At 38.6% G+C, this 19,534-nt stretch overlaps 1 protein-coding gene and 1 pseudogene across 6 annotated transcripts in view; one reads left to right on the top strand and one right to left on the bottom strand.

Annotated features, from left to right (window-relative positions):
• The window catches only part of MAP7D3 (MAP7 domain containing 3), a 31,524-nt gene continuing 11,990 nt past the window's right edge, over positions 1 to 19,534 (bottom strand). The window contains exons 7-20 of one of the 6 annotated variants that reach the window (XM_033118682.1): positions 17,121 to 17,213; positions 15,909 to 16,037; positions 12,355 to 13,136; positions 11,663 to 11,787; positions 11,193 to 11,401; positions 9,842 to 9,971; positions 8,050 to 8,188; positions 6,922 to 7,026; positions 5,844 to 5,897; positions 4,515 to 4,620; positions 3,184 to 3,379; positions 2,197 to 2,281; positions 1,680 to 1,749; positions 1 to 1,399 (exon numbers count right to left, since the gene is read on the bottom strand). In XM_033118682.1, the coding sequence (XP_032974573.1) occupies positions 1,726 to 1,749; positions 2,197 to 2,281; positions 3,184 to 3,379; positions 4,515 to 4,620; positions 5,844 to 5,897; positions 6,922 to 7,026; positions 8,050 to 8,188; positions 9,842 to 9,971; positions 11,193 to 11,401; positions 11,663 to 11,787; positions 12,355 to 13,136; positions 15,909 to 16,037; positions 17,121 to 17,213 (2,177 nt within the window). In that variant the 3' untranslated portion in view covers positions 1 to 1,399; positions 1,680 to 1,725. Of the gene's footprint in view, positions 1,400 to 1,679; positions 1,750 to 2,006; positions 2,282 to 3,183; positions 3,380 to 4,514; positions 4,621 to 5,843; positions 5,898 to 6,921; positions 7,027 to 8,049; positions 8,189 to 9,841; positions 9,972 to 11,192; positions 11,402 to 11,662; positions 11,788 to 12,354; positions 13,137 to 15,908; positions 16,038 to 17,120; positions 17,214 to 19,534 lie in introns of all 6 variants that reach the window. The other 5 variants (XM_033118672.1, XM_033118700.1, XM_033118654.1 and 2 more) reach the window with 5 other exon arrangements.
• LOC117024509 (60S ribosomal protein L36-like) lies at positions 8,931 to 9,331 on the top strand (annotated as a pseudogene).

The following is a 19,534-nucleotide window of genomic DNA, read 5'->3' as shown; positions in this document are numbered from 1 at the left end:
TTCTTAAAATGTGTATACTTTTTTTTTTTTTGGCACCCTCTGTATTTCTTGAACTTGCCAGTTGCCTGTGTTCATAGCCTGGTTAACAATTGGTGTCACGTTTATACTACCACCAGTACATTTTGTGTTATTGTAATAAAAAGAAAACTTGGCTTTACCTGCAAAGTTTATTTCGTGGAGCACACATTTATATGGAGGTGTAATAGTGTTTCAACATGTGACATTTGTGCAGAAAAATACCAGCAAATCTGTGTTAGGATGATTGTCTCTGCTTTCTACATAAAAGAACTAGTGTATAAAAATAACTTTTAAACCTAAGGCACCAAGCTCTAACCGGTAACAAAGGTACAGTACTCTGAACAGCAAAGAACTAGGGAATCAGAAAGAATAATTACTCCGTTTTACTAACCCAAGAATGGTGATTAGAAAGGAACGCGGGCCTACTTCAAACTATTTGTGACTCATCAGAAAACTCACTTAGCATTAGGACAACTAATCCGCATTCAAGTTTTAGTGCATGGTTTTAAGCAGGATTCGATGGCCTGCCCCAAGCCGGAGTGTATACTGAAGGGCAGGACTGTGAGGGCACAAACAGAAAGATTGTACACAGTAAACATTTAGAGGAATTAAACATACCCCGCCAGACAATGGCCAAATACTGCCTTACGTACACAATAAAAATACTTTTAAACCAACCCCATTATGTAGTTCAAAAGGAAATACTGACAAGAGCACAAAAGATGCTAACTGTTCCAACATCACGCTTTCTAGGATCACAGCATTGATCAGTGCTTGTGCACTCAACTGGCAGGCTACGGCAGAGGTCAACATACACATATATACATACATTACGGTAAATGTGCTTTACCATTTTTTGCACCCTTCGGTATTGGTATATTAGGAACCATCCAACAAAGCCCTGTGAGCAATGCTGAGTCCCTTCCATAACCCACTAAGTTTTCTACAAGATCAAATGTGAGTTTTCAATTGCTGTTGATGTAATTATTAAATAGAATAAACATTAAGATTTCAAATATATACTGAGAAAATTAGTCTTTCAGTAGAGATTCTTTTAAAAGCTCAAGAGTTACTATTTTATAAAGACACCCTTGATGCACACTCACGCATGTGGCAGGAAAACACAAGAATGAGAGATAATGGAGATTTTTACAGGAAAACGAAACTCTTTACTCAGAACCCTTGCTCGTGGGCAAGAGTCAAGATGATACGAGCATCTTCCGAGATCTGTTAAAATGACTTTTTGATATTTCCCCCTTTTTTCATGGTCATTTTCTTTGCCTGGCTCAAGTCAGAGGTGGAGAAATTTGGGGATGGGCCTGGAAGTTGAAACCCAGAGCGGAGGATAAATTCTCTTCCAGGCTGCACGAAGTTTACATATCTGACCAGAGAGATAAAGAAAAGAAAGATTAGTAGAGAAGATGCTGGTCTCACAGTAACTGGGCCCTGGCCGCCTTTCCTTCAGGACGGGCCTGGACCCTGGGCAGCCCCCCTGTAGTTGCTGACACACTGGTGCTCAGTGTGTCATGTTCCCCACATCCCTAAACCCCCAAATGAGCCCATGCTGCCTCTCAATTTCAAAGAGAGCTTCTCAAGTCAAGAAAAACAAAAGCCTTTTTGTTTTGGAAAGAGGTTGAGAGGAGAATTCCGGCTTCACTAACCTTCTGCCCCAAATGATAACCGGCGTGCTGTAAAGCAGCCAGGGGGTCAGCTCAGAGGAATTTGAGGGATCTAAGGTGTGAAAAGAACCTACTTTGTATTATATGGGGCAGGAAATGAAGGACATAAAACTTAGAATCAAGTCATTTACTCTCTCAAAACTAACTTGATGGAAGACTCTTTGACATTAACCTAGCTTTTAGACCCACTGTCTTTTCCCTCACCTCCAAAGTTACATGGTACCAAGATGACCCTGGAACAGCAGGAAGCACAGGAGGGTTCAAGGTCAACTGCCTTTCAAGCAAAGTGAAGATGGGATGAAGCCTTACCCGACTGAGCAGAATCAGATTTGTTTCTCTTCTGGCTATCTAAAGTTGTCTGGGGACTTTGGTGGAATGTCGTGGAACCTTTCAGATGGTGGTTTTGGCTATCAGGAAGGACACTGGACATAAGTGGCTCGCTCTCACTTTCAATATCTAGGATCTTGTCATAGGTCCATCCCTGTGCCCCTGAACATACACTCTTGGAAGGTCCCATGGTGTTGCTGGTTTCGATTGTCTTTCTGGTTTTTGCTGCTTGATTGGTCATTCTTTTGGTAGATAGTCTGGAAAGAGATGTTTTGCTTAGAATCCTGATTATCCCAAAACCAGAGCTTTGTCCTGAAAGAAGCTTTATACTTTAATTAACTTCTACAAAATACCTTGGAAGTAAATGAACTTTCATAAAATGGGAAAGGGGGAAGGTGCCCTGAACATCACAGAACACACTGGTTTCCAAATTGTGTCCTACAGAGACCTAGGTTCCACTGACATGCTGAGGGGCTAGGAGCAGTGAAGCAGGAAGGCTCCACTGACCCTGTCCCCTACTTCAGGCTGCCCCCGGGACATGGCCAGTACAACGGAGGACTAATGTGGGTTTTTGAGCTCCAGTGCTCTTTCCACACCATCACTGTGCCTCTCGGTGGAGCGTTTCCACGGACCTTGTAGGTTAATGTCTTTTAGGCAGTCGCCCAAAGAGTCTTCCTTTCTAAGTCTGTTCCTACTCTTCTGACCTAATGTGACTCTCAGTTTCCCCATATGTCAAATGAGGACATTAATACTGAACTCAGAGGTGCAATGAGAATTAAAATAGGTAATGTAAACGGCCTGGTATTCAGCAGTCAATCAATGACCTGATTTCATGAGACACCATTAACCAGCGTAAACAAAACAGAGTTTGGAGTCAGATGCATCTGGATGTGAATTTGGGCTCTGCCCTTTAATAGTGGGATGTTAGGCAAATATGGCCCAGAACTTCTACATGATCTCAGTTTCCTCATCTGTGAAGATGGGGATGCTAATCCTTACTTAGCAAGGCTGTTGTGGGGATTAGTTTGTTTCTGTAAGTCAAGTGCCTGACATAGTGTTTGGTATAAACTAAGAGCTCAATTAATTTCATGTATCACTCTAAAAGTGTCAATCATAATGCCACCAAGTTTATTTTGATAAGCTTGCCGAGTAGATTCACCTGGTACCCTTGGCCTTAGCCAAAGGGTCTTTCACGTTTTGTCTGAAGTTCTTCATGTCACTTTTTTTAAAAGATGCTTTCGGTTCCTTATGGACTTGGCCAGAACTGGGGTCTAAAAACACCAGGTTGGGGGTATTCTTCACATTTCTAAAATTTGTCTTGAAGTCTGTAAATGAATCCATGCCATTTACAAAAGCTAGAGGAAAAAAGGAACAAGATTAATTATAACTGGAGTTTCTACAACAAAGAAAAGAGCGGAGTCTGTCATCTTCACAGGCTGCGGGGGAGGGAAACCTGTCTGAAGGCAGGAAGTCACAGGTCGTACCTCTGGGGAGGCAGGTCCGGCAGCCCCTAAGCTGCTGTGCTTCCCACAGCCATGGCCCAGGCCACAGTCTAGCGTACCGGCCTGCCTCCCTGCCCTGCCTGCAAAGCACAAAGGGGCCACCTTTAAGGAACTGGCCCTCGCTCCTTTGCCAGGAAAGTATGCCAGGCCAAGGACAGGACTGCACCATGCTTCTTACCCTTCCTTCCGATTACCCACCTAGCCAATTCTGCCTCTTATTTCAGTCTCGTTTCCAATGCTACCTTCGACCTTAACCTTTCCAGTGCCCTGAGGCAGACCCTACACCTACCCTGTTCCTACTGCTATGTTCTCATTGCATTTTGGCCAAACTTCTTTTAATGCAACCAACTTGTGGCAGTATCACTGTTTACTCACATGTCTACCTCCCCACTGGCTATGGTTCCTCAAGGCTGAGGGCCCCATGTCTTCATCTCTGTATCCCAGTACCTAATAGAGCACTTGACTTGTGGGACAAAGGGTGAACAAATAGTGTTCTCTCAGATGCCCATTACTGCTGCCATAAAGTGGTCCCTATTAATAAGGGAATCAACAGTATATTTTAGAGGACACTAATAATCATGACATGATTTTAATTTTTCTCAATGCCGCGGAAAGTGGCATTCCATCTGTAGTCAATCATGGATGCCATAGGAGGCCCTGAACTAAGAAATGCTAGTAAGCCTCACCTTCAGCTGAGAAAGACCTGCCATCTGCAGTCTTTCAACACAACCTATGCTAATATTTATTGCAAGTTTACTATGTGTCAGGCACTGTTCTCTTAGCCTTACACGGATTATCTCATTGAAATCTCTTGCCCACCTTAGGAGGACACAACAACTTCCCCCTTTTCAGACAAGAAAACTGAGCATACAGAGAGGTTAAGTAACTTGCCAAAAGCCACACAGCTCAGAAGGGGAGGAGCCCCTGGATGAACCTAGGAAGTCTAGCTCTTAAATAGTGACTAACAAAACGCAAATGGCAAGAAAACCTGATGGATGTAAGCCATCGAAGGAATCCTCATCATCACTTTCTGACTCGTCCTCATCATCTGCCTCGTCCTCCTCGTATATGTCCTTGGTGGATGTTTCCACAGCCTATGATGAAAAAAGAAAATCATGGTTCCGTCTAAATATTCAATCAGCCCGACTTAGTTATTTCAAAGACAGATTTCACGGATTGATGGCTAACTTTCAATTAAAAGATAAAAAAATCTAACCTCTTTGGCGCCAAGAATTTACAGGGGACAAGTCCTAGTGGTGTCTGTCAGCTAGGGAAAAGCACTCTAGAATGAAAGACTTCCCTAAGTGGGAGCCAGGGGACAAGAATTTTGGGTTAGCACCACACGGTATATGCCCACGCGGAGTCCTAACTAAGCGAAGTTGGGGCCAATTGGTGAATAGCTAAAAAACTTCTTGGCTGCTACTTGAAGTAAAATTTCATAGGCCAATGAGCTATATGATCTTTGAGATGGTGACTCCCAAAACTTTTCAGAATTGACATTTCTATTCTAAATTTTCATAACCATATGAATGACCACAACTGGGCAATTGTAAACCGGCAAAACATCAGTTTTGTAGCACAGAGGGTAAAGAGCACAGAATCTGGAGAAAATGTGTCCTGAAAAGACAGGACACTGAGGTAAGCAAATACTTATGAGACAGACCCCCAAAGCAGTAGCCATAGGGGGAAAAATTACTAAATTTGAGTTCATTCAAATGAACTTGTTCATCACAAGACATTATGAGAGTGTGAGGCAAACTGCAGTCTGGGGGCTGATACCTGCAATGCATACATCCAAAGGGCTCATAACCAAAGAAAGGCAGGCGACTCAATAGAAACACAGGCAAAGGATCTAAAAAGGCACTTCCCCAACCCAAATCTCCAAATGGCCAAAAACCGTAAGAAAACACACCCAACTCCAACAGTCATTAACAAAAATTGATAAATTCAACAATGTGAAACTATCCAGCAGAAGATAGCTTTCAGAAAAGACAAAGCCATGAGATGGGAGAAGCTATCTGCAACACACATAACCAAGAAAGCAGCAGTATCTAGAACCTTTAAGGAACTACAAATTAGTAAGAAAAAGACAAATCAGCCTAAAAGTTCTGGACAAAAGACCTACACAAGCATTTCACACAAGGGAAAAAATAAAGCTAACTAAAGATATGAAAACATGCTCAACCTTTTTAATAATCAGGGAAATGCAATGTAATACTTTATTTCATTACCACCATATTGGCAAAACTTAGAAAGTCGGCAAGAATGTGAAGCAACAGGAATTCTTATGCACTGTTGGTAGGAGCACGGAGACTACCTTTGAGGCATTTGAATCTGTCTTTCTCGTCCGCTTCATAATTTCCTCAATTCTCTATTTAAAAGAAAACAAAATATCAAACATGAAAACAAATAAAAAACAAAACAGTGGTCCTGAAGAAGTTGACTATTTCCATTTTCCAGAAGGGAACAATATCAGCGACTGCTCCAAAGCCACAGACTTAACCGACACACAACCTTAGATGGCAGCTGGGTTCCTTCTTCCAGTCCCGGTCTCACAATTATCTACAAAATGCCTTGAGTGGTGATAGTTGGACCTGTTATTGTACTTGTTATCCAAATGATTTCTCACTTTTAATTTTGCAGACTTCGAAAATCATTATGTAGATTAAGCACATATTATTGCAAACCACTTAGAATTTATTCACATAATTTTAGTCTGAGTACACCATGATTGAAGTCAATGTTAATGAAAAGAATGTACCCACCCCAATGTTGCAACACTGTCAGAGGTTTAGTTACTAGAAAGAACACACACATGGGAGGGATAAAAATTCCTTTCCCGATATACACTTCTTTCCCTGAAAGTGCGGAGAGCTGTAGCTCTCTGGCCTCCTCGGGTGATTCATCTGACAGAGGCCTCGCAGCACCTCAGCCAGGACCGGGGCCCTTCCTTGCTCCCAGACAAGCCACATGTGTTACACAAAGTGAGGTCCTACCTTACTAACAGCCTACACCTTTCAGAGAGAACTGCACTTTCTGCTCCTTCCCACTCAGTGGCTGCAATTTCTAGCCTGGTTTACAAGCAACTCTAACTTCCACCAACCCCTACCATGCCTGAGTAATTATGTTCAAGGGAGCTTTGTTCCCAGAGCTTTGCTATATTGAGGCAACACGGTAATGGCCACCAGTGGTCCATGATGGAGAGATACGGTCAATAAAAAAGACCCTTCTAGGTAGGAGAGGGCAGATCCCTGGATAAGAGGAGGATAGAGTGGGGAAACAATCTGGGGCTAGCATATCATTTATTTGTGATTTTCAAAACCATGTTTTGATATCATGTGGCTAACATTATTGTAAACAAAGAACCAAACCCCAAAACAGAGAGAGAAATGTACCTTTTTTCTTTCTAACCTCTCTTGTAAATTCTGTAACATAATTCTTTCCCGCTCCTTCTTGCGTTTCTCGGCCTCTTCCTGAGCTTTTATTTTGGCATCCCCTTTCTAGGAAATTTGTACAAAAATGGTTCATTTCAATATATGACATCTGAATAACATCAGACAACACTTTAAAAAATGACATCAGACGACACTTTAAAAAGTTAAACAGTAAAACATTATCCAACATAAAGAATGTAATCTTTTGATTGCAAGTACCTATATATAAAACATGTAAGGATTATCGGTTTTCAAAGCATTAGCTAAAATGTACAAAACCGAGCTAACGATTATCTTGAGGATTTAGAAATCACGTTAGTCCCCTCCAGGACCTCAGGGTTATCATTAATAGTGGTCCTCAGACCACTACAGTTTCAGAGTATATAAGTGATTGTGTAGCTATCCATTAACATAGCAACAGGAGCCAAAAGTCTTACATTGCTCAAAAGCACCGAGAGGATTCTTAAAGGTACCTTCTCCAGGAATGCAAATGCATACAATTATTTATGTAACATATAACTGAATTTGATGAATGATACACTAAAACTGGAATATCAATTAGGCTATTTAAACTGAGTATCGCCTGAGCTCAGTTTGGGGATTTATTTACCTGGTGATTTGAATTTACATGGGTGAGACATTCTTATTGGTGTGTTTGATGACTTTAAAGTTTTAGAGGTATTCATAATTTTTTCCTCATCTGTTGGGACATGTGTGGGGTGCAGCTGTGTCACCATAGAATGCGGGATTGGGAAAATTCACATAGGATGTTTAATCTGTGTGAGCAGTTTGGATTTCCTGAAACCAAACTGCAATGTTGTTTATGTAGGCAAACTAAACGACTGCTAATCTATAATTTGCTGTTTTCTGCTTTTGTTTCAGTTGGAAAACATTGTAGGATTTTGCCAAGGGTGGCCGAGAATGACTTGCAGAGGTGTGGGGTATTAGCTAGACTGTGATGTAAAAATGCACCCAGGGAGGACAGGGCAGCATCTGTTCATCTTCTTGCTTGGAGAAACAGATTTTTGCTTTGGGTTTCAACTGAATTTTATAACCTGGTCCTCATCCCATGATAAAGAGCGAGCAAACCTGTTGTAACATTTTCTGGTCTTCTTGATCCTGACATTCTGTCTCCTTTTCCATTTCCTTTAGTTGTTGCCTATCATTAAATTTTGAGAACTCTTCTTCTTGGTCGTCAGCTGCTTTCTTTGCCATGTCTTTCTCTTTCCTAATGACACAGAATATTTAAATAACTCTTAGTATTTGTCTTGGTCTCTACCATATATATACAGCTTGCAGTAAGTACGATTTATATTTACAGCAGATTCACTACGATTTGCAAATTTTCACCCTTTTTTTATGGGGGAAACTAGCACTTGGGAGTAGAAAAAGACTTCTATCATGTGATGGGCTACTTTACATCTTAAAACATGAGAGAGAGAGAGAGAGAGAGAGAGAGAGAGAGAGAGAGAGAGAATGAATCACTCCTTTTTAACCATTTTAGACACGTGGGACTCTCCAAAAAGCCTTACTTAGACATGCTCACACCCCACCTCACACGGGAGTGTGATACGGATAATTTAGAGGAGGGTCTGGTAGTGCCCAGAGGAGAAAGCCCAGTCCACAACGACCTTTTAAATTCAGGGCTTTTAATTCAGGGCTTTTAAAATGCTAAATCAGTTCTGTTTACATGAAGCAAAGAATAATATTCTTCAAATTATAGTTTTTTGCTATTCACAATATCCCCTTCTCCTCCTTTCTCCCAAACTTGATCCAAAGGTTTCATATAAAGTATATGAAAAGCATGTGACTATATTTCAAAAAACACTTAATACTTAAATCAAAGTCAAGACTATAGTTACTCTTTGCAGGCAGTGGACAGAGGTTTACATGATAGGGCCCGGACTCAAACTGGCCTTAAGATGGAGGATCAAGAGGTAACCCACAGCAGCCATTGAGGAGCAGCAGCCATGGCTCTGCACTACCCCATGGCCATGGGCCTCAACGAGGGCCACGAGATGACCATGCACATGAGCAAGCCAAGGCACAGCCGCCGCCACGGGCGCCTCACCAAGCATACCAAGTTCATGCAGGACATGATCCAAGAGGTGTGTGTGTGTGGCTTTGCCCCTGAGTGGCATGCCATGGGGCTGCTCAAGGTCTCTAAGGACAAGTGGCCCTGAAGTTCATCAAGAAAAGGGCGGAGACACACATCTGTGCCAAGAGGAAGAGAGAGGAGCTGAGCAATGTCCTTGCAGCCATGAGGAAGGCAGCAGCCAAGGAGGACCGAGCCCTATCACCTCTGTGTGTAATAAAACCTTTTCAGGAAAAAAAAAAGATGGAGGATCAAGAAACCTTTGGATCAAGTTAGAATGCATACAATTGTACATGAGATTTGCTGCCCACAGGAAACCCTTCCAGCAACAACTGAAGAGAGTCAGGTGTCCCAAGTCACTGGAAAGCACCCTTAGTAAAAGATGAGGAAGTATACTTTTTACTTCTACAAATTTTAAAGTTACAAAAGACCTTTGGAATAAAGATAGGGGCTGACACCATTGAATGCCAACAGAAACGGGATTGTGTGATCACTCAGGTGCTACTGCTGAACCAGGACCCTGACATGAGTTAGGGTCTCTGTATGCATCTTGAGGGCACATAACGCACGAACACGAAAGGGACCTATACCCATCTACATACCAGTGTCTTTTCTGTTTGACATGCTTCCCACATTTGTTTAGAAGACACTGAGTGACTCACTTCTGAAGAAAGTCAACTACTCTTTGAGAATTTATAATAAATTTAATTTGAGAATAAGTTCTGACTTTCAAACTTTGGGCCCCGATCAAGATTCTCAGTATAGAAAGGATGATTTTGTGCCAACCTTTGCTCCATTTCTTTTTGTAGTCTTTCTTCCTTCTCTCTTTGTTCACGAGCAAGGCGCCGTTTTTCTGCCAAAATTTTTGTTGCCTCCTTGGCATTCATAGTCCCTTGTGTACTTTTATTACCAGACTCTAGGTTCAATTAACATGTGAAACAGTTAGTTTAGGCAACTTAGTGCCTCTCAGTCCAACAAAGAGGCGCAAGACAACCAACAACTTAAAAAAAAAAACAATATGTACACGGTCTAAAATGTATAAAACGCAATCTATAAGTAATTACATGTAACAGATTTTGTTTCAAACCACAATGTCCCCCCCTCAACAACAGAAGTAATTTGTTTCTTTTTAACAACTACTTGTTCCAAAATGAAATAATGTACTCCTCCCTCCTACTTTGGTTTAGTGGTTTTGAGATGCCTGACTAAACTGATCTTAATGGGGAAAAAGATTGTCATACTGAAAACAAGCTTATATGTGGTACAAAGGAAGTGTACAAATCTTAAATACTTGACTAAACAAAAATATATCTAGCATACAGTTTAAATTTTGTGCAGCATTTTTAGTGAATAATTTTTGTTTAGCTAACCATTGATAAGTGTGTTACAATATTTGGTTGATCATAAAATGGCTAACTGTAGATAACCAAAGAAACCAAGACTATCAGCAAAATAAGATGATCACATGAAGGCATAGTATAATATTTTAGTCCATGTGACTAATTTCTTTATTTTAAATAAACCACATATGAAAATGAGGATTTTAAGCCATCAAGAATGAATAATTTAAAATATTGTTCCTGTTACAAAGAATTCATTGTGGAATTCTTTCAAAAACAAAATTCCCCAGTGTATTTAAAATTATATAATGTCCATGGATATTACTAAGAACACATGTGACAGACAAAATACCAATATGGTACTTTCAGGTACCCACATACTGCCACACGTTATGGCCTATGTACGGCAACTGACCTACATACAGCTCCTGATGGAAGCCCACTCAGCCACAAATGGCCACATGCGCTCTCTCCAAGGATGAAAAATAGCTTAGGGCCATTCATAGAACCATCCACTATCATTGCTGGAAGGGCCCGTAAGGATCCCGTAGACCGATACACTCATTCAACTGGTACTTTTAACATCAGTTCCAAAAATGGATTTTCCAAAACAAGGGTGTGGGGGTAAAAAGCTCTGATGATAAGTAAACACTGTGCCAGTGTTTAAATTCTCTTTACCTAAAAGAAAGTTCGTTCCCTAAAGTCTCTGAATTAGGGAATAAAGAGAAGTTGACCATTCGCATACCTTAACATTTTCTGTGTTGCCAAAATATTAACTTCTCAGTGAAGGAACTTACCATCATAGGTCATATGCTTTCGGGTCACAGCCTCAGAGCTTTTAGTGGGTTTAGAAACAGCCTCTTTTTTCTTTCCAATAATACCTAATGCACTTTGTGTAAACTCAGTACCGTGATCAGGAATTATTTTACTTGAAAGAGAACATTGTGTTGATTGTTTTGACATGACCGGTGAAAGCGATGGGGACCGATTCTTTTGGATTTGCCTGCTGAGAAGAAGTAATAGTTAATGGGGGAAGTCTGATATGGTTTTGTAATAAATACGTGCCAATTAATTTTTAGTGCACTATTTCATAAAATATGAGACCATAATATTTTATAATAGACAAAGGTAAGTCCTTTGTCTATTAAAAGTTTTTTCTTTACAATTACATTACCATGCATACTGCATTATTTCAATTATGAAACACTGATGTAAACTTTATCCTGGTAAAACACATATCAGGAACAGCTGCAAATAAGCTACTTACTTAGCACTGACAGGAGAGGGTGGATGCCATCCACTTGCAGACGATGCCCATTTATAACACAGTAAGTGTGATGACGGTTGCTTCTCGGTAACACGGTTTGAGGCCTGTATGTCTATTTGTGATCTCTGAACAGAGCAATACAATCAGGTAAGAAATTACTAGCATTTACCTTTCTGAAGCTGGCTTTTCTTTTTAAGAGAAAACATTCTGAATAATACACAATTATAGCTCCTTCAACTCCCAATTTTCCTTTCATGCATGAGATTCAGGTACAAAAAATATGTTCTTCCAGGCTAACAATTCATAATACACAATTCAAGCAGGTCAAAGAAATAATAAATTTAAAAGAAATATTTTACTTCAAAATCTAATTCTATTTCTAAATCCTAATGAAGGGTTTGCAATATCTCTCAATAAAATTCTCTTCAGAGTTTAGAAGCGTAGTTCATATAAACTGTTACATTTTCTCCCTTCTACTAAAAATTAATACTTCAGCTTTGGGGAAAATTCTGGTACAATGAATGTCAGATAATTTTAAATCATTAAAATGACTTAGCCTATTTTATTAATTTTATTGCAGAATGCTATAAATAAGTTGTTTGTATTGGAAATGGGACCTACCACACAGGCGATACAAAATTAAATATACAGATTTTAATAGAAGATTGGTCAATAAAAGGCATTTGACAAACCTGTGGAATGTTTCTCACTTTCACCTCAGAAGACGTTTCTACGCTCACATCGGGGGATGACTTGGGAGATGACTCAGGGGACGCTTCCACACTCTCCTTAGGGGAAACTTCTGTGCTCTCCTCAGGGATTGTTTCCATGCTCGCCTCATAAAACGCTTCCATGCTAGGCTCATGGAACGCGTCCACATTTGCCTCAGATGATGACACTTCCATGCCCACCTCGGCGGATGAGTCCGTGCTCACCTCAGGGGTTGGGTCCACGCTTGAGTCGAGAGACGAGTCCGTGCTCACCTCGGGGGATGGATCCACACTCACGAGGGACACATCATCGCTCCCCTCAGGTGATGCTTCCACACTCTCAGGGAGCGTTTCCTCGCTCAGCCCAGAGGCTGCTTCGACGTTTACCTTGGGGGGTGCTTCCACGCTCACCTCAGGGGCTGCTTCCATGCTTGGCCCAGGGAGCCCTTCCACGCTCGGCCCGGGGGGCCCTTCCACACTTGGCCCAGGGAGCCCTTCCACGCTCAGCCTGGGGGGGCCTTCCACGCTCGGCCCAGGGGGCCCTTCCACACTTGGCCCAGGGAGCCCTTCCACGCTCGGCCTGGGGGGCCCTTCCACGCTTGGCCCAGGGGATGCTTCCAGGCTCACCTTGAGGGGTGTTTCTACTTTCTCCTGGGGAGGCATTGCTACTGTTGACTTGCGAGGCACTGGGGTATTCTTCAATTCATCACCATTACGGCTAAGCAAGGGCATGTTTATATACCGTATTATAGGGTTGTGGATGCCTGTGGGTGAATGAGAGAATGAAATTCCATAGTTAGAACTCTAACAAGACAGAAATGCACAATTAAACAGCATAAAAACAGAGAGAGAGAGGAGAGACTGTGTTTATTAGGGAATGACAGGGATTACATACAACACAGATGTGTTTAGTGCCATGAATCAGACACAGAACTAGAAGCACAGCGAAACTGGTATTTCAGAAACAACACCACCGATAGAGACATTGTGAAAGCAATAATCCACTGCAGATGATCCTTAAGATGTTTCTCCAAATTTGATGTTCGCAATAAGCCATTTCTATTTTAATCACATTATATGTAGTTAAGAATGATTTTCACAGAAAATTACAGGACCGTCAACACTTTTTAAAAGTAATCTAAACAACTTCACCAAGGCCAGAGAACTTACCATTACTGGTGATAATGTAAGACACTCTGTACATGATTGTTTAAGAATATAATGTAAAACAGAGCATTTTCTCTCCCATACTAAAAATTATACATTTGCGACAACATGGATGGATCTTGAGAATACCATGCTACGCGGAATAGTCAAACAGAAAAGGTCAAGGGCAATATTATTTCACTCATATGTGGGATATAAAAGAGAAAGCAACAAAGAAACAAAAAAACTCACTGACACAGGCAACAGTATGGTGGTTACCAGAGGGTAACGGGGGAGAGGGGTATAAGAGGGGGCCAAGTATATGGTGACAGAAAGAGACTAAACTTTGGGTGGTGAGAATACAATGCAATATACAGATGATGTATTATAGAAATGTACACTGGAAATAATCTTATTAACCAATGTCACCCCAATAAACTTAATTTAAAAAACTGTAATAAGACATTAATCACAATGGGCTGGATCTCCGCAGTCTCCTCAAAAGCTTTAACAATCTAAATGTTTTTTGCCTAATACCTGGGAAAAAAAATGATAATACTTAGTACCAGTGTTGGGAACCAGACAACTTTATAAACTGCTGGTGGGAGCGTGGATTTGCATATGCTCCTCCTCGGAGGGCATTTTGGCCATAATGTTATCAAAAGCCATTTAAAAAAGTACATACTCTTTGTTGCAGCAATGTAACTTTTAGGTTTATCCTTAGAAAAAAAATCGGATAAATAAATGAAAATGTACAAAGTTACTTATTATAGCATTGTTTATAATACTGGAACAATTGAAAATAAATCCAAATATTTAACAGAAAATTTGGACTACACTAAGGCAGTCATTAAGAGTAATAATATGCAATTTATGGACATAAAAATATTATATATTAAGTTTAAAGAAAAGCAGGTCATGATCCCATTTTGTGAAAAAAAAAATATGAACACAAAAGAAAAATATTCATTTATCAGTGGTCAGTGGGTATTGTAATAATAGGAAATTATATTTAAAATTTTCTACACTAAATATTTATTGCTTATATAATAAAGAAAATAAACATTTTAAAAAAGGTATTTGGTGCTGGCTTCCTTAAGATTTGGTAAATTTGTCATATTATCTTTAAATATGGGTGGCACATTTTTACACGATCTCATCAAATAATAAAAAAGAACAAATTACGAAAGACTGACCACTTAAGAATTTAAAAATTTGACTAAATTGTTATTTTTTAGTCCCTCACTTTTGGTGGAGAAAGCATTTTATTTACATATCTGTATGTGCCTAAACAGTTACATTATTTAACACTGACAGCTTGTGCTACAGAAAATATAGTAAGTATAATAACTAGATTTCTATTAACTATAGAAGTTTAAGACAAAATATTAAGTTTTTTGATGGGAGTAATACATTAAACTAAAATGTCAAATATATGGTGATGGAAAGAGAACTGACTCTGGGTGGTGAACGCACAATGTGATTTATAGATGATGTAATACAGAATTGTATACCTGAAATCTATGTTAACTTTACTAACAATTGTCACCCCAATAAACTTGAATTAAAAAAAAAACTAAAATGAAAGTAATCAGAAATATCTCACAATAGATTACAGGGAGACTGGCAGAAAATAGTCTGACATACATATAACTGGGCATAAACAAAGTCAGGGATTCAAACCAACAGAAGTAAAACTGCACTACCAGAAAGCCTATGAGAGCATTTTGATTTATTTTACTAATCATATGAATATTGACAGAAAAAAATCCAAAGGAGTGGGATATATTCTGGAAAGGAAAAAGTGGAGAGAAAAAAAGGGAAAACAAATGATGGTAACAGTGCATTAGAGCTCTCCATTACTGAGGACTTCTAACTACCTACAGGCATGTCTAACACTATATGTAACCTATAAATGAGAAAACCCACAAAACCCTGAAGATTTGTTTTACTTTACTAACAATATGTTCTTAATTAAAAGCTAAAGAACAGCTCAATATTATTCGTCCATATTTTAGGAAAAAAAGGAAGGTGGAGTAGGAAACTTTCTCCTTGGATATTAAGTTTTTCTGTACTTTTAAAATCCAGTACTTTTTACAGTACTGTGACATATTTAAGTACAGGTCAAGAAACTCATAGAGCTTAAAAATTTAACCACCAAAATTGCCTATCTCATCCTATATATCACCTATGATATTACCCAGATAACTGCTCTACCATGCTAGAAGTCATAAAATAAATATGCAACATAAAATGTTGGGTAAAAACCACTCATTTTGAAAACTATTGATTCAAATTATGTTCATGCATTACCGCAATGAATTAAGTGATACAACCTACTCTTTAAGTGCAAAAACGAACACTTTCCAGCTTTCTACCATGCCTGTTACCTGCAGGAGATACTTTTCCAGGGACTGACAATGAGGCAGCACTTTTGCTCCTGGCTATTGATGCTTTTGTTGGGGCGATCAGGCGCATGATTAAATCATTCTCCCAAAGATCGGTGCACAGGTGCTGAACTAAATGATGAGAACAGACAAAAAGGATTCAATTTGAGGCCTCAAAAATATTGGAAAGAAAAATCAATGTGAGCTGCTGCAAATAACTTTTCTTAGCCAAGAAACAGAGGCAATGAGAACAACACATACATACTAGTGAATGCTGCCACCTGACCAGACTGTACTGTTAGGGAAGAGAATACCTGGATAAAGGTGGAAAGGCCCCAACAAACCACAATAACCCCAATGAAGGAATCTAGGTAATATATTTAACAGACCATACCCAATGGATGGAGTCTCTATGGAGGAACCCACATATGGAAAAAGAAGTTGTACACGACATAACAACTTTGACATGGATTCCTACAGATATGTGCCACCGATGGTCATACTGGTAAGTCCATTGCCAAAAGCTCTAAGGGACTGACAGAATTCTTTTGCTAAAAGTGAAATCTTGTTGTAGATATCTAGCTCCAATAAGTTTTTATGGTCAGAAAGATCCCTGTGACAATGACATTTGTTGTAATAGGATGTGACCCAAATCAATGAAGTGGAGAGTCTTCTGTAAGTGAATGGTTCAAAGCAACAATCAATCATGTTTGACAGGGAAAAGTTAGTGGGGAAAAAAAGTGTTAGAAAGAAATTTTCTTAAATGAAGTACTTCAGTAAAAACTGTGAAATTCTGTGTGCAATAATCAGCAAGGAAAACATGAACAAAGGACAGATGTGGGGAGATGCTATGAAGCAACAGAGCAAAGCTTTGAAGTTCCAAATGTGGCCGGTAATTTAGAACTTCGAAATACAAATCGATGAAATGACTAAAGCGAATCAAGTCCTCCGGTACAAATCTATCTCTTCCAACATCTGTCATCTAGTTTGTCAGCTTCATTAAAGACCACTTGCTCAGATGATGGCAGACTTATTTCATTTAAAGACAGACTCTTCTGGCTTCACTCAAATAAGCATGGCACCAAAGCACTTTTAGATACATAAGGGATATTTTGGCTTTCAATTTGAGGAATGACTTTTCAAGCAACTGAATGTTGACATATATATCTCTTTTAAACCACTAGTTAAGATTGGTACTTAGAAATAACTAACCACCTGATTCTCTTCCCACTGGTTCTGTTTCCGTAGGTGAATGCTGTTTGCTATTTCTTCTATTCAAAGGTGAGTTTATCCTCTTTTCTGTTTTTTCTGGAGATCAAGGGCAAAGGAATATTATTTTTTACAAACTGTTTAAATATATTATTTCAGAAGTGAGCCACTCCTTTTTTCAAACGTTTTCTATCTTCTCTGCACTTACTTGTAAAAATGTCTTTAATTCCAAATATTATGTAGAGATTCTACATCCCCAAACTTAAAACTAGTTTTCTCTTTTAAGTTATCTGAAAATTATTTAGAAAAATGGTAAAAATTAAGAGGGAAAAGGTCTGTTACTACCTGACAACATCAAAGTTCCCAAATTAGACGTATACAACCTTTCATTTTAGACACAATCAATGACATCTATTACCAAAGTAACGTAAGTTGTAACTAGTATTTTTTTAAACAAAAATGATCATTAACATATGGTATAGATGTACGGTGTTAGCAACCCAAACCATTAATAGGGGAAATAATCTGTTTTGTGTAGATACATTTCCATTTCACTTGAAATATTCTGGTTCAAAATATTAAGCAATGTCTTTTTAAAGAATAACTTCTTTTTTGGGGACCTGCAAATTAAAGTGCATATTGACAATCTATCGTCATTTGAAACTTCTTGAATTGATAATATAATTCAGCATCATGAACTACAGAGGTATAACTGATTTAATCAGGTGATTAAATCACACATCCTTTATCATCATACTACAAGAAAGGACAAAATGGTACAAATAGTTATTATGAGTCAGTAATGAGAAGAAAAATAGACTATTTGAATCAGCCAAGACTTAAAATAGGGTTATTTAAAAATATTACAGGTTAGATTATGAACTTCATTTGGGTCTGAAATGCTCACCTCTCCAGGTTGAACAGGTTTCATTTCAATTTGAAGGGATTTTACAAAGGCAAGCCACTGCCAATATTAATTTTATTTTTCCTGAAATCATTAATTACAACATTCATCATGTCTGGGTGTGCAATATACGGTACCTTTAAGCAAATTATTTCACAAAGTATCTTTGACACATACCTTCTTGTATTAAAAACTAGTAAAGAAATCATTTAAAGAGTTACTTGGAATTGCTCCTTTAGTGCAACAACTAATCATTACCTTGAAAGTTACCACCTGTCCGGTCTCTTTACAAGTCTCATTAGTATGGCCTGTAGACATTAATGCAATCATACTAGTGTTTGCTTATTATATTAAAAAATGTATTGTCCCTCTGGAAAAATCTTTGCTAAGTCCTCAAAGCAATTAGATAGTAAAACATAGTCAAGACTTGTGAAAAAATTAAGATATATTAAAATGAAAGTATATAAACATGACATTGCAACGAATGTTATCTAATTTTTCTAAAGGACTGAGTTGGTGGAAAAAAATTAATTTTATTATATGACAAGCAAGGTGCTAGAGAAAATCTTCCTATATTAATCTATGAATGGACCTGGGCTATACATAAAAGTGCTTTGGGAAAGCATATTGAGGACAACAATGGTAAGTGGATCAACTTTTGTTAGACCATTACAAGAGAAAATGTGATGCACCCAGACTGACAAAAGACCTTGCAAGCTCATCATTGGAAATTGTATGAGTCCTAAAAGCACAAATAACATAATGCAGTATGAGCAAAACAAAAATAATTTCAACATATTGAAACTATAATATTTAGAAAAAAATGGAAATCTTTCCCACTAAGTTAACCACTGCTACAATTAATTATAATTTAAATGAGATCCAGAATCTTTTGCTCTACTGGAATTGTAAAGCAATCAGCATTGCTCCAAAAAATGTCAAGGCACCTAATATTAAAAAAAAAAAATACACTTTTTAAATTCAAACTATAATTTGAATTTAAAATTATAAAGCACAAACATTGTATTTCTTCTTTTTAATAGCTAAATTTGAGGGAACCCTGTGGAATGTTAGCCATGTCTTTTTCCTGCCAAGATCAGTTCTATTTTCATCCCCAGAAAGAAAAAGGATTTTTTTTTTGATTGATGGGTATGGTGACCTAATCCATTTCAATTATCAGTGAGAGAAGCACCATGAATTACAAGCCAGAAATGGTTACTGACACACTTTCAGTTAACAATTTTTTTAAATAAGGAACACTAATTAAAAGGGCAAACACCAAGAGCAAAAGGTATTTGAAGTATCCATAGTAGGTAACTTCATTGGGATCTTAACTACAAAACCAGAAATGTAATTATACTTGCCTGTCAATTTTGCAAGGTTGTGAATAACAAATATGTGAAGCAGATCAATATGTCCACTGTTACATACATGCTATTATTTTCCTTAAATGAGGTAATATTCAAGAAACTTAATGAAAATTGAACAACTAGTTTAACTAGTCCCTAGAAAAAAC

Source organism: Rhinolophus ferrumequinum, chromosome X (assembly GCF_004115265.2).
Source record: "Rhinolophus ferrumequinum isolate MPI-CBG mRhiFer1 chromosome X, mRhiFer1_v1.p, whole genome shotgun sequence".
In the NCBI taxonomy this organism is placed as follows: domain Eukaryota; kingdom Metazoa; phylum Chordata; class Mammalia; order Chiroptera; family Rhinolophidae; genus Rhinolophus; species Rhinolophus ferrumequinum.
This window is presented reverse-complemented; position numbering and strand designations above follow the sequence as displayed.